General features: G+C 43.2%; 1 protein-coding gene across 1 annotated transcript in view; it reads left to right on the top strand.

Annotated features, from left to right (window-relative positions):
- Window positions 1-12,538, top strand: part of WDFY2 (WD repeat and FYVE domain containing 2) — a 181,249-nt gene that overhangs the window by 149,159 nt on the left and 19,552 nt on the right. The window contains exon 7 of the mRNA XM_049646875.1: window positions 5,250-5,376. Coding sequence (XP_049502832.1) covers window positions 5,250-5,376 — 127 coding nt within the window. The remainder of the gene's footprint in view (window positions 1-5,249; window positions 5,377-12,538) is intronic.

Below are 12,538 nucleotides of genomic sequence, written 5' to 3'. Positions count from 1 at the left end.
ACACAGTCTTATAGTTTGGAGCTTTTTTATTTTAACTTTTCGTTTGGAAATAATTTCAGACTTTAAAGAAGCTGCAGAATAGTGCAGAGAGTTCTGTACATCCTTCACCCAGATTCCACGGACGTTAACATCTTTGAAAACTACAGCACAGATACCAAAATCAGGAAGTTAACGTTGACAGAGTCCTGTTCCCTAATCTACAGACCTTACTCACATCTCTCCAGTTATCCCACTAATTGCCTTTTCCTGGTTCACAGTCTGATCAGGACCACATGCTGCATTTCCTTATAATGTCTTTAGTTTCCTTGAACACAGCACAGTTCTGAGTCTTCCTTTTTCTGTCATGACCTTGGCATTTTTGCGGTCATTCTTGGCATTCTAGCCAGAATGTCCCTCCCTTGTAGAATGTCCCTCCATTTGATGTTTCCTCGTGGTTAAATTCAGGTTATGCATTTTTTTATGTGAATACCATGGAAGTGATGTTATGTCCTTCACAGTGGATCGTATCAAGAGGCACATGATGTTGATTTGTCCTGTTTCTGCTGATGTTAACTTTGATCATTTGGTTAAGGTAGTGCGTGCCAAGTTTCCCCACCGTAGTCACCCTTTGTAATTCATAAGTATTTTAGGAGGAAATATTTTGAAGCCGTGTAAATACTATTTCCCATCATGTGTCTGCCCAGTAATTTTACTATCCACTGATGACTCTTACCAGAAACAGTCATGACTGTGGTGCTTGCTAGATTGTGCTTTTTCTAGTCCTTTTCTCTTCGACACTTTTTGGTTGGAATTTTATGGTAAGGAAAAGCTTTCATTTCTCCCCCATTTATTTATTTATTTTTTAAATTGTTTATACCAGTATGGGCTCACGAGTTCTTAATTATTTCTGTGTGTGAGGATTCATTACCACCATTGATTTATTTTCTTGTTCACATTGTCCCAGATTTGACCAGTGGAACACTGGCTTCTTCACGGTGGTGTTTCTGACCTTTTGACCTGTCCCTTTGCTTTTTGATAACCACGTCTTGATATTTCTGACTCATGTTGTATACTACCTGCCTCAGCCCTAGAATTAACATTCATACAGCCTTGTTTCTTTCATTGAAGAATAGATAGTATGAGGGGATACTTCTAGAAGCCAAACTCAGGGTGCCATGCGTGCTCACTGTTAATGGCAGGGTGGAGGGATCATTGCTTCTGGGCCCTCAATAGACAGAGCTAGAAAATGTGTGTGCACTCACACATCTGTAAGGATTTCTGTAACTTTTATGTGATGTCATACGGATGCTTCCAATTCCATTCTAACACCAAAGAGTTTATTCTAACCTCCCCCCAACTGTAACTCCTATTATGAGTGAGAAAGTCAACTCTCATTATCCTCGATGTATTTACCTGTTCAATCCTAAAGTACAGAATAGGTTCAGAATTGCTAACCTATAACTCATGTACAAACCTACTAACTAAAGTACTGTATTTGTGTACAAATCTTATATTTTGCCTTCGACTGTGTAGTCAAATTACTATTTTCCAAAGTTACTTTGGAAGTAACTCGCCCCCTCCCGCCTTTAGTGTGGTTATTGTATCATTCATTTGTAATACAGTTAGGATCACTTGTTCCTGTTTATATTCTATTTGGGGTCCACACCCTGTCCTGCCAACACACTCCTTGTTAATTTTATTTACTTATTTTTGAGTATGTGAAACAATATGATTCCAAAACCCAGAACCAAACAAAAAGTACACTCAGGAAAGTGACAGTCTTTTTCACCCCTTCTCCATGGCCATGCCCAAGCACCTGCTGAAGTTAACACATCTCATTCATTTATTTCCCCTTTTTTCTTAGATGAAAGGTAGTGCAATATAGCTGTTCTTTGGCACGTTGCCTTTTACACTCTACAGTGTATCCTGGAAATCACTTTCTATCCACGTAGATGATCCTGTTCGTTCTTTCTCATAGCTGCGTAATACTGTGTGGATGTACCATAGTTAATTCACCCACTCTCTTATATGAGCATTCTCCTTGTGCATATGTACCTATGTATTACTTGGTGGGGATGGGGACAATATCTTCACGATAAACTCCTGAAAGTGAGAGTAAAAGCTAAGCACAGGTATGGCTTGTTGGATACGGCCTTCCCCATTGTACTGGTTTGCGTTCTCATCAGTGATATATGAGAGTGTCTTTTTCCCCCGAAGGCTTTCCAACAAAATATGTGTCATGCTTTTTAATTTTCTAGGAAAGAATTTTGATAGTGGCTCTTATGCAAGGATGGTAGTATTAGAGGTGGCGAGAAGTGCTTAGACTTTAGGTATCTTTGGAAAAAAACAATTTAGAGTTTATAGTGGATTGCTTTGGAGGCTGATGGAATAGTTCCCCACCCGAGGTCTTCTCCAATTCTGGTGAAACATAAGGCATCAAGATTAACAGCCTAAGGTAGTAACTTCTTTTTATTTGCCTGATTTATGAAGCTTTTGGTGACTCTCACCTTCCTCTTGGGCCAGCCTTATTACATATCCCAGTAAGTATATGGCATTATAATACCTAATGCTAGGCACCTGGGTAGCTCAGTTGGTTGAGCATCTGACTCTTGATCTTAGCTCAGGTCTTGATCTCAGGGTTATTAGTTCAAGCCCCACATTGGGCTCCATGCTGGGTTTGAAGCCTACTTAAAAAAAAAAAAAAAAAAGGCTCTAACAAATAATTTCTAACATTCCAGTGGCTTCGTGTAGCAGAAGTTTGTCACTCTTGTGACAACTCAGTGTGGTTGTTTTCGTTCATTCTGTTTTTGTTCATTCTGGTTCAGTCTGGTTTGGATTTACAGCTGTATTCCATGTGGTGATTCAGGGACTCTGGCTCCTTCTAGAATGTAGTTTCTCCATGCCCTGGGGTCTTGGAGTCCTCGAGGAGGAAGTACGAAGAGAAAGTGAAAAAGGGACTGCTCTGGTCTAGAAGGAATGCAGATTACTTTCTGGATTCAGTTGCTGAGAACTGGTCACATGCCCCCTAGATGCAAGAGGGCCCCGTAAATGCGGTCCCTGCAGGACAGCGGCTTTCCAGGGAGCACTCCATATATGGAAGGGGAAGTATAGATCTAGGTGGACGATTAGCTGACTCTGCCACAGGTATTTAACAAAGTAAGCCATTGGGTACCGTGTGGGAATAAATAACATGTTTTGCAGGATGGAATATCCTGAAATTACTGAAGCATGGTTAAATTTAAAAAGTACAGTGCAGCCCCCCCCCCCCCAAATCTGCGGGGGACAAGTTCCAAGACCCCGCAGTGGATCCCTGAAACTACAGATACCACTGAACCCTAGATATACCGTGTTTACATACACTGTAATGAAAGTTATGCGAACGTGGCCTGCCTCTGAAAACATCTTGTACTGTGCTTCCCCCTTCTTCCTGTGACGAGGTGAGATGATCAGATGCCTTTGCAGTGAGATCACGTGAGATGGATGGCATAGCGTTAGGCTACCGCTCACCATCTGAGGGTCCCGCAGAAGAACGATCATCTACTTCCGGACCACAGTTGTCCACGGGTACCTGAAACCCCAGGAAGTGAAACCATGGACAAGGAGGGACTGCTATAAGCATGGAGTTCAACAGCAGGAAACCAAGAGGAGTTATATAAAAGGAGAAGCAATATTTAACTTTGAAGGGTCAGTAAGTCTGGTAGAGGAGTTCCAAGTAACAAGGATGGTGGATGAAAAAAAGATTCATGTGTTTTCATTCATCTGCTCCTTCATTCATTCAAGAGACAACCCCAGAGCCTGTCTGCTGCTGGCCCCGTGCTCCGAGCTGTTATGTGGCTGTGGGGGAGGAGATGGGAGTGTCGGGGGGGCCCCCTGCAGGTACACTGGTGGGTTGGGGTGTTTACTCCTTCGTGGGCAGGAATAGGTACCAGCAGAATGTTACACAGGTATAGGGAGAAGCTATTAAGCATAAGCCAGAATAGTGGGATTTTTTTTTTCCCTTTTGATCTTGGGGAGAAAAAAACAACAGCAACCTTCTGAGAATGTTATGTGAAAGAAACTTTCCTAAAAGCTTTTAAAGTGCAGCACTTTGTTAGAACAAATTGATAATCTAAATAAGAAAAAGGCAGATTTTAAGAAACAAGATGGTATTTTCTGTTCTTTTCAGAATATAATATTTTCCAATAATGTAAAAAAATGAGTATTTCTCACATTCTTAAGTGTTAGTAGGCTTTGTGCCCATATTATGTGGAAAAAGTTAATATTGTTCTCATCATGCAGGAGTTTGATTTATAAGGGGACTGCCAGAGAAAGATCTGTCATAGTATTTCATTGCTGCACCGGTAGAGTAATGCTAATAATCAGCGTGTGTGTACCTCACACTACAGTTTACTGAGGGGTCCTATGTAACGGATCCAACCTCATTATCACCACAGCCTATGAAGTAGGTAATGGCCAGGTTGATATTATCATTAGTTGCATGCAGATGTTCGGACGTAACCCCATTATCCCCATTTACAGTCGAGGAAATTGACCCTTAGGGATGTACATGATGTGCCCCAAATCTGTAAATTTAAATTCCCAAAGAGAGGAAATAAATTTTAAATTCCGATGTTGTAGTCTAATTATATCTGTGCTGAAGAATGAAGAATCTGGGGCTCCGGGGTGGCTCAGTCGGTTGGGCGTCCGACTTTGGCTCGGGTCAGGTTCTCACGGTTTGTGGTTCGAGCCCCGCGTCAGGCTCTGTGCCGACAGCTCAGAGCCTGGAGCCTGCTTCCGATTCTGTGTCTCCCTCTCTCTCTCTGCCCCTCCCCTGCTCACGTTCTGTCTCGCTCTCTCTCTTGAAAATAAATATTAAAAAAATTTTTTTAAAAAGAGTAAAGAATCCAACTAAGCTATTGAAAACTCCATTTACTTCTCATCTGTTATTGTCAGGGTGGGAGGTAGACAGAAGTTAAGGAAATATGGTTAATACTTCCAAGTAGTGTGATATTTTCCATTCTTCGAATTACGTTTATTGTCTGTCAATTAATTGCCTTTTTCATTTCCTTTGGTTTTTATATAATTGATTTTATGGTATATTAAGTTTTGGGGGAAAATGCTGAAAGGGCAGGACTTTTATTCTGGGAGTCCGTTTTTTTCTCTTCGGGGACTTACTTGTGTGTTCTCTAAGCAGAAGAACTACGCTAGATCCTAACGCCTTTGCATTCACATTTATTGGTGAATGCTGTTGTTGCCGGGTGACGAATGTCCCGCTGTGTCTGTTCTCTCAGGTGGGGTGACTGCTCTCTGTTGGGACCCCGTCCAGCGAGTGTTGTTCTCCGGCAGCTCCGATCACTCCGTTATCATGTGGGACATCGGCGGGAGGAAAGGAACAGCCATCGAGCTCCAAGGACACAAGTAAGGCTGCTGGTGCTTTTACTAAAAACTCTGAGAAAAGATTCCCTTCTGAAAGCCTAGAACAAAGGCGTGTGCTTCAGTCTCTGTGGCAGGATCTTCGCATGGGAAGGAACCCAGCAGGCACTCAACTAATGGCCACTTTGAATTGTATGTGTAAATCATCTAAGTATGTTTATTTATTTACATGTCACCTTGTTTAATTCCATAGAGGACTTGACAGTGCCTACAAAAACAGTGAAATAAAATAATGGCAGCAAACAAATAAAAGGTAAAAGTGAGAACCAGGGAGACCTAAGGGTAAAAATTAGAGAGAGAGAGAGACGAAAAAAAAGCTTAAAAATAGAAGCCATGGAGGCCTACAGAATTTCTGTAATTGAGTTCAGATGTGGTGCCAGGACTCCCGGCAGCTTGAGGAAGAGGGGAGAGATAATATTCTTACACAATAGATTTTGTACTTCACCACATATTTATTGAAGACTCGCTTTGATTCCTATCAGGCCCTCTTCTTCCTTGAGGGACGATTTCACGGGCTGAGAGGAAAAGCAAAGGCAGCTTTGCGTTTCCTTGGAGCAGACTCTTTGCCGTGTGCTGAGAGTCACTAAGGAATTTTTTTTGATGCAGATTCCTGGCCCCTGTCTTTGGAGATTCCGGTCACCAATGTGGAGCTGAGGCACCTCTGTTGTTCGCAGCCTCCCAGGCAGCTCTCCTGGTGGCCCTCAGACCACACTCTGATGGCTGCCACAGGCCCTGGGGGCACATACTGGCCGTGTGCGGAAAAGAACCGTAGATTTGCTTCAAAGCTCTAAGCTCGTCTGAATTGTTTTTAACTTGGAAAGTTTCCACAGTGATGTTAGCAGCGACTCTAGACATCCGTAAACAAATGTTAGTGGGGCTCCCAGGAACTGACTGGTGTTAGCCAACATTAGCTCTTTTTGTAAATCTGCCCGGAAGCACTCGTTTTAAAATGTTCCCCTAAGTAGTTAAATTTTGCAGTTGGGATTATTACTGATTGAATTTTAGAAGGCCCCTGCACAAGTCATTATTTCAGTGTTAGAATTTAGTCTTAGAGAGCTACTTATTAGGCCTCCTTTCCCACATTTGAGAACAGAGCCATTGTCTGGGGCCATGTCTGGCTTGTGGGGCCACTCGGACCTCGTCATCAGCTCATTAAGAGGAATCGTTCCCTTTTGCTTATCTCCATGGCAAGGGGACATACATCAGTATCATATGAAAGGAGTTGACATCATCTGTGTAAGTGAAGAAAAGGAGAAGGCAAACACAGTCCTGTTTAGTAATGCTCAGTTATTATCCACTCTGCCAGGTAATTCTGCCACCTCAGGCTGTCTCAGAGAAATAAAATGCCAGTTTTGAATGAAGAGCAGTAATATTTGTTGGTCTCACTCAGATGAACTCATAACTAGTTTCATTTTTGCACCGTGGTTAATAAAGACTGCAGGCAATCTTGCATGACCCATCCTCAGGGCGGCAAAGTATGACAGTGCTCAACACCAGCGTCACTGGGTGCCGAGTGCCCTCGTACAAACTGTTCTGGAAAACTTGCGCCTAGAGTTTGGTAAGAAAGGAAAAGCTATGAAGTTGAGATACAGTCTCTCAGTCCCAGAAAAATGGAACCTGGGCTAATAGGTATTCTAGTTTCTAAGGAATGCAGACCTGACCTTTTAGAAAATGGAACAGACTGTACTTGGGAGTCCATCCTGTTACTCTGTACCCTTAGAACCTAGTGGGCCAGCAGGCTGGTGAGATCAGGAGCCACTGGTCAGCCCTGGCTTTAAACAGGAATAATGGCCGTAGGCCTTTGCCTGGGGCTTTATTTAACTCAAGCTGAGAAAGGAATGACGTGAACTCTGTGGTCACCATCACTGGGCCTTAGCCTGGGAGGGGCCGCCTGGTGTCACACAGCTGGGAGAGATGAACTTCCTCAGCATCAGTTGGTGTTAACCCTGTTAGAGTGGGTTTGAGTGCCCGAGGTGAGGACGGGGAAGACACCAGAGCCGCTGGAAGTGGGAGGTTGGGACTCACAGAAGGTGGCGGAAGGAAAGGGGCCAGGGCAGCAGGCAGGAAGGGGAGCATAGCGCCACATGGCCACCATTGCTTTGTCCTGAAAACTGGCCACTGGATTGGTGTTCAGTGATTCTTGTCTTTGAATGGAGCTTAGTATTTTGCCAGAGAGCTTCTGAAACTCACAGGGACCTCAGTGTAATCTTCCAAGAACCCTGGATATGTAAGAGGGAAGCCCGATGTCATTTTTTAGATGAGAATATTGAGCTACCACCCTCAAAGCCTCCAGCTGGTAGCTTGGGTCTCTCAAACCTTCTTTCAGTCCAAGAAAGCTACTTAGAGCCTTCTTTGCATCCTGCACTATACTAGGTACTGGGGCAGAGAAATGAGCATTGACTAACAGATGGCCCCTTCTGTGCTCCATGATGTTTTTTTGGTCTCTTTTCCACTCTAGAGGCCAAAGAGTTTCTTCGTGGGGCCCGAGGCTGCCCCTAGCTGCCCTACAATTCCTTATGTTCCCACCTTCCCCTCAGGGAGACTCTGGGTGGTCAGAGTTCCAAATCAGGCACCGAATTGGTGAGCTTGGGAACTGGGCAGAGCCGACCGGACCAGAGAGCCCCAGAGGAGTGGAAAGACCACCTTCCCCTTTTGTGGGAATATCCGACCCCGATGTGAAGGGGCAGCTTTACGGGTCTTCTGTCCTGGGTCCTGTGGCTTCATTCCATCCTTCAGCAGAAATAAGACATTTGTGCAACTAATTTGATCTGGTGTGTGAAAAACCCATCAAAGCAGAGAGAGCTTTAGCACTAGAGTAACTGAAATGTTTCCAAGTCCAAGGGAAAAAAGCTAAGAAAGTATACTTCTATACAGTATTCTCTGCATTTGAAACATTTTGATATTTTTATTCCCTGTAGCAAGTGGACCATGATTGTGTGCTAGCTCTGTGGAAGGAAAGGCAAAGAAAAGGTTCCAGTTTCAGGGACCAGTTATGTTTCTGAAGTATCCATTACCAGTTGGATGGATATTACAGAAGCATAAGCCTGGACATTTATTGTCCCATGCCCACCGTGTCAAACCTAATAATGATACTTGGGCTTTTTAGATCCTTTTTTATTCTTAGATAATACCTGTCATTTCATGACCAACTTTATGACCATAATTTTCCTTTCTAGCAGTATTTTTCTCAGGCTTTTAAGACTTTGTGGCAATTTAGTTTAACGGTAACTCGATTTAAAGCACAGATGAACTTTTTGGGATGGAACCCTCCACCAACACTGGGATCTTCGGTTATGGGGGACGTGGTCACAGCCCCGGCTGTTGGCACACACGGCCTGTGTATTTGCTTCCTTTTTCCATAGTCCCAGCTCTTGGTTTTTCTCTTCCGACTCCTAGCATGTATAAGACTTTTGTTACAAGCATCTTCAAAGCCTTTTTGTAAAGAGAGGGAATAGTCAGTGGGGCATCTGGGTGGCTCAGTCAGTTAAGCCTCCAGCTCAGATCATGATGTCACGGTTCATGAGTTCGAGCCCCACATCAGGCTCTGTGCTGACAGCTCAGAGCCTGGAGCCTGCTTCAGATTCTGTGTGTCTCTCTCTGCCTCTACCCCGCTCACACTCTGTGTCTGTCTGTCAAAAATAAATGAACATTAAAAAAAAATTTTTTTAAAAGAAAGGGGCTATTCGTCGATAAATATCCATCGGCAGAATTTGTACCTTTCCCTCTTTATCAGGTAAATTGCCTGTCAAGTTAGGAAAGGAAGTAGAATTCTCACATTCATCCTTTCCTGGGTTTGGGGAAGGAGAGGAAGGGTCAGGAGAGCAAGGTTTCTCTCTTTGCGAATCTCAGATTTAGGAGCATTTCTCATTGTATCACCGGAGAATTATTAGGATACAGGGGAAGAGATTTTTTTCTATTTCTCACTTAACTAATGCATAATAGATCAAAGAATTCAAAATTAGGGTTTTCACAGAGAGTGGAATCTTATCCGAGGGGTGGTGCTCCGTGGTGTGGTCATTAATTGCTGGCCTCTGGATCAGGCCAGGCTGTATTTGAGCCAGCCCTTCTGGCTCTAAGCAGGGCTCTCTATCTCTCTGATCCTCAGTTTCCTCATCTCTAAAGTAAGGATAATATTGGAAAGGAAAACCCTCAAAGGTTGTCAAAAACCATAAACGATATAATGCATGTAAAATAATCAGCACAAGAGTAAGGGACAGTAAGTGACAGGTGTTAAGAATATTCTTGTTAATAAAAATTACAGTAATTTGTAAATCAAGCTTTTGGATAGGATTTGTATTTCTCTCTGAACATAGCATTTTAAGTGGAAGTATAGCCACATGTACCTACTCCCTCAATTTATATTACACTCAACAGAAGTTTACTGATCTCTGTCTATATACCAGACTTTATAGCAGACACTTCGGATATGAAGGGCACTATGGCAACAGCCACTGCCTGAATGGTGCTATAGAGGCATGAGAATGGGGACGAGGTGGGACAGTTTGCCAGTTGTACTGAAAAATGGGAAGCCTCAGTGGAGGGAGTCACTCTTGATTTGGATCTTAGGAGATGAATGTGTTCTCATTGTTCTCAGAATCAGGAGGTTACCCAAAACAGGACTGCATGAACTCAGTACAGGGTTTTCAGGAACTTGCAGGCGGATGGGAGGGCAGTGGCTACTCTCATCTTCTGTCTTAGCCGGTAAACAGCCAAACGTTGCCAATCTCGAACCAGCACTCCCAGTAGGATCCTATGTTCAGGTTCAGGCTGGCCGTGATCCAAGGATTCCCAGGGAGGCAGATCCATCCAGGGTCCCTTTGGTGTGAGATGGCCCCAAGTATCTGTTATCCGGGGGACCTCACATGTGTGGATTACTCACGAGCCTTTTCTGGTCCTTGGAGGTTTGGGGAGACTTATGAATATGGGGGCTCTGAATATAAGAGAGCGAGTTCTCTGGGAGCAGATGCATGACTGATTAGATTTTCACCAAGTAATCTAGGACTTTTCATCAAAGAAATGAAAGCTGCTATACTACTCTTAGGATGTAGAAGAGGACCTAAGTTGACATTTGAGCAGATGTTACCTTATGTCTGAAAATCTGTTTCAGTAAAAAGAATAAAGGCTTCTCTACCCTTTTTCCTTAACAAGCATCAGACACAGCACCGGCCTCAGGGGCATGCTACCTGTGCAGTCACACAGGGCCCCATGCTTGGATGGGCCCCCTGCTTGGATGGGCCCCATGCTTGGGTTAATGTCCTGCTGTCACCATCTTGTCATTGTTAGTACATTTTTAGCAAGGGGCCCTGCATTTTCATTGTGCATGACGCTCCCCCCCCCCCCCCCAAATTATGTAGCTAGGCCTACTAAGGCCTGTGTTCCCTCTAGGGCTGGTGAGAAGGGAAATGAGGCCATTGCCAGTAAGTGTAGTCTTTGTAGCTGGCAGATCCTGGTAGTCGTGAAAAGTGAGGCTTTTGTGCACCGGTAAGAGCATTTGCAATGCAGTACTGGGAGCTCTCACCCATGGAATGATAACCAGTTTTGAAATGCTTTCCAGTATAAATGCTACACTGATGTCAGATGAAACATGAATGTAAGAAGAAGGTATCTTTTGTTCTTTATAACCCTCAATCTGTGAACCTGGGGATGTTCCCTTACCTCGTTTTTAACTGCAAGGTGGTTAGAGTGTGAATCCTTAAATCAAGAAGTCCCCGAGCAGCTTTATTACAAAGCTTGGAATCCAGCATTCATCACTGTGTTCCACTCATCTGTGTTGGAATATTAACAGTATTGGAGTCCCATAAATTATGTATTGGTTGCTGAATGTTGCTGCCAGCTATGAGTGGCAAAGCAGTTCCTTCTGTAGCTTATTTTGGTTTTACAAGATCACTGATGTGTATCAAGATGCCTTAACAAATGAAATGTTGTTCAAATCACCGGGTTACGAGTCTGTTCAAGTAGATAGATTTTCCTTCTTGCCCTTGAATGTCAGAATGGTGGCGCTCCATACTTTAAAACGTGTGCAGTAGCAGCCAAGAGAGATAGAAAACAGTTGACTCTTTTGTTAACAAATACCCGGTGAAAATTTTATATTAGTCATTAATTACTAAAGGGACTAGTAAGATGTTACACCAGTTCAAAGGAAAACCCAAAGAACAGACGTATGCGTAGACAATGGAGAACTGAAATGAATTGGTAGGTGGATTCACAATTGGCTTCTTCTGTGGGAGGGGGTGGGCAGGGGGATTAGTTATATCATCACTGGAAAGGTTCATTTGCAATAATACCAGGTTCGTGTAACTTACAGAGTTATAAAATAGCAAAGTTAATGGTACTGAAAGATGCAGACCCCTACAGAATCAGACAACCCCAAAAGGTATGCTAGGTATTACCTGATACTCCATTTGAAGATACCAGTAATTTCTTTTTGCCCATCTCATTCCTTCACAGTCTGCCTGATAGTTCTTCCCCCACCCCTCCTGTAATCATAATAATCTCAAAGATTATTCTTGATCACAAAAGGTTGGTCTCATAAGGTTTGGCCTAATTATTTACATTGTACGGTGAGAGTGTTAATTAGCCATATAGGTCTTCTTGGTTTGCTTTGCAAATAATAGAGCCAAAGAGTATTAAACAATAACTATCAAGCCTGCAGAATTAACTTCTGCCTGCAAGTTTTTATAAGGAATCTTGGATTGGGCTTTTCAAAGCCTCTGTTATTGGCTGTACCAAGATTAGGAAAGCTAGCCCAAAAGATTCTGCACCATATTTCACCTGTGGTATTTACAGCTTTGGTTGAATTCCTCGAGGTTGCCAACATTTGCCAGGTCCCTGGCCTTACTATCTGTAAGGCCAGGACCCTGCAAACCCAGTACTAGGCCAGTTTTCCTGGGAAGACTTTGTAGGCATTGGCGCCATAAGTTCAAGTGGCTAGTCATATCTGATTCGATGAGCATCATTCTGTAATATGACACTCCAGGTAAGGACCTGGTTGCCAAGTCATATCCTTTGGAGGGAGGCTAACTGAACCTACAAAATAAATATATTGCCATTAAATTTAAGGGGGTTCAGTATTACTTTTTTAATTCCGGGGGAATCATTGAAAACTGGATGTCATGTTTAAATGTTTCTTTAGCTTATAAAAGCAGAG

The sequence above is a fragment of the Panthera uncia genome, assembly GCF_023721935.1.
Source record: "Panthera uncia isolate 11264 chromosome A1 unlocalized genomic scaffold, Puncia_PCG_1.0 HiC_scaffold_16, whole genome shotgun sequence".
In the NCBI taxonomy this organism is placed as follows: domain Eukaryota; kingdom Metazoa; phylum Chordata; class Mammalia; order Carnivora; family Felidae; genus Panthera; species Panthera uncia.
The sequence above is the reverse complement of the archived record's forward strand: the minus strand, read 5'-3'. Positions and strand labels throughout refer to the sequence as shown.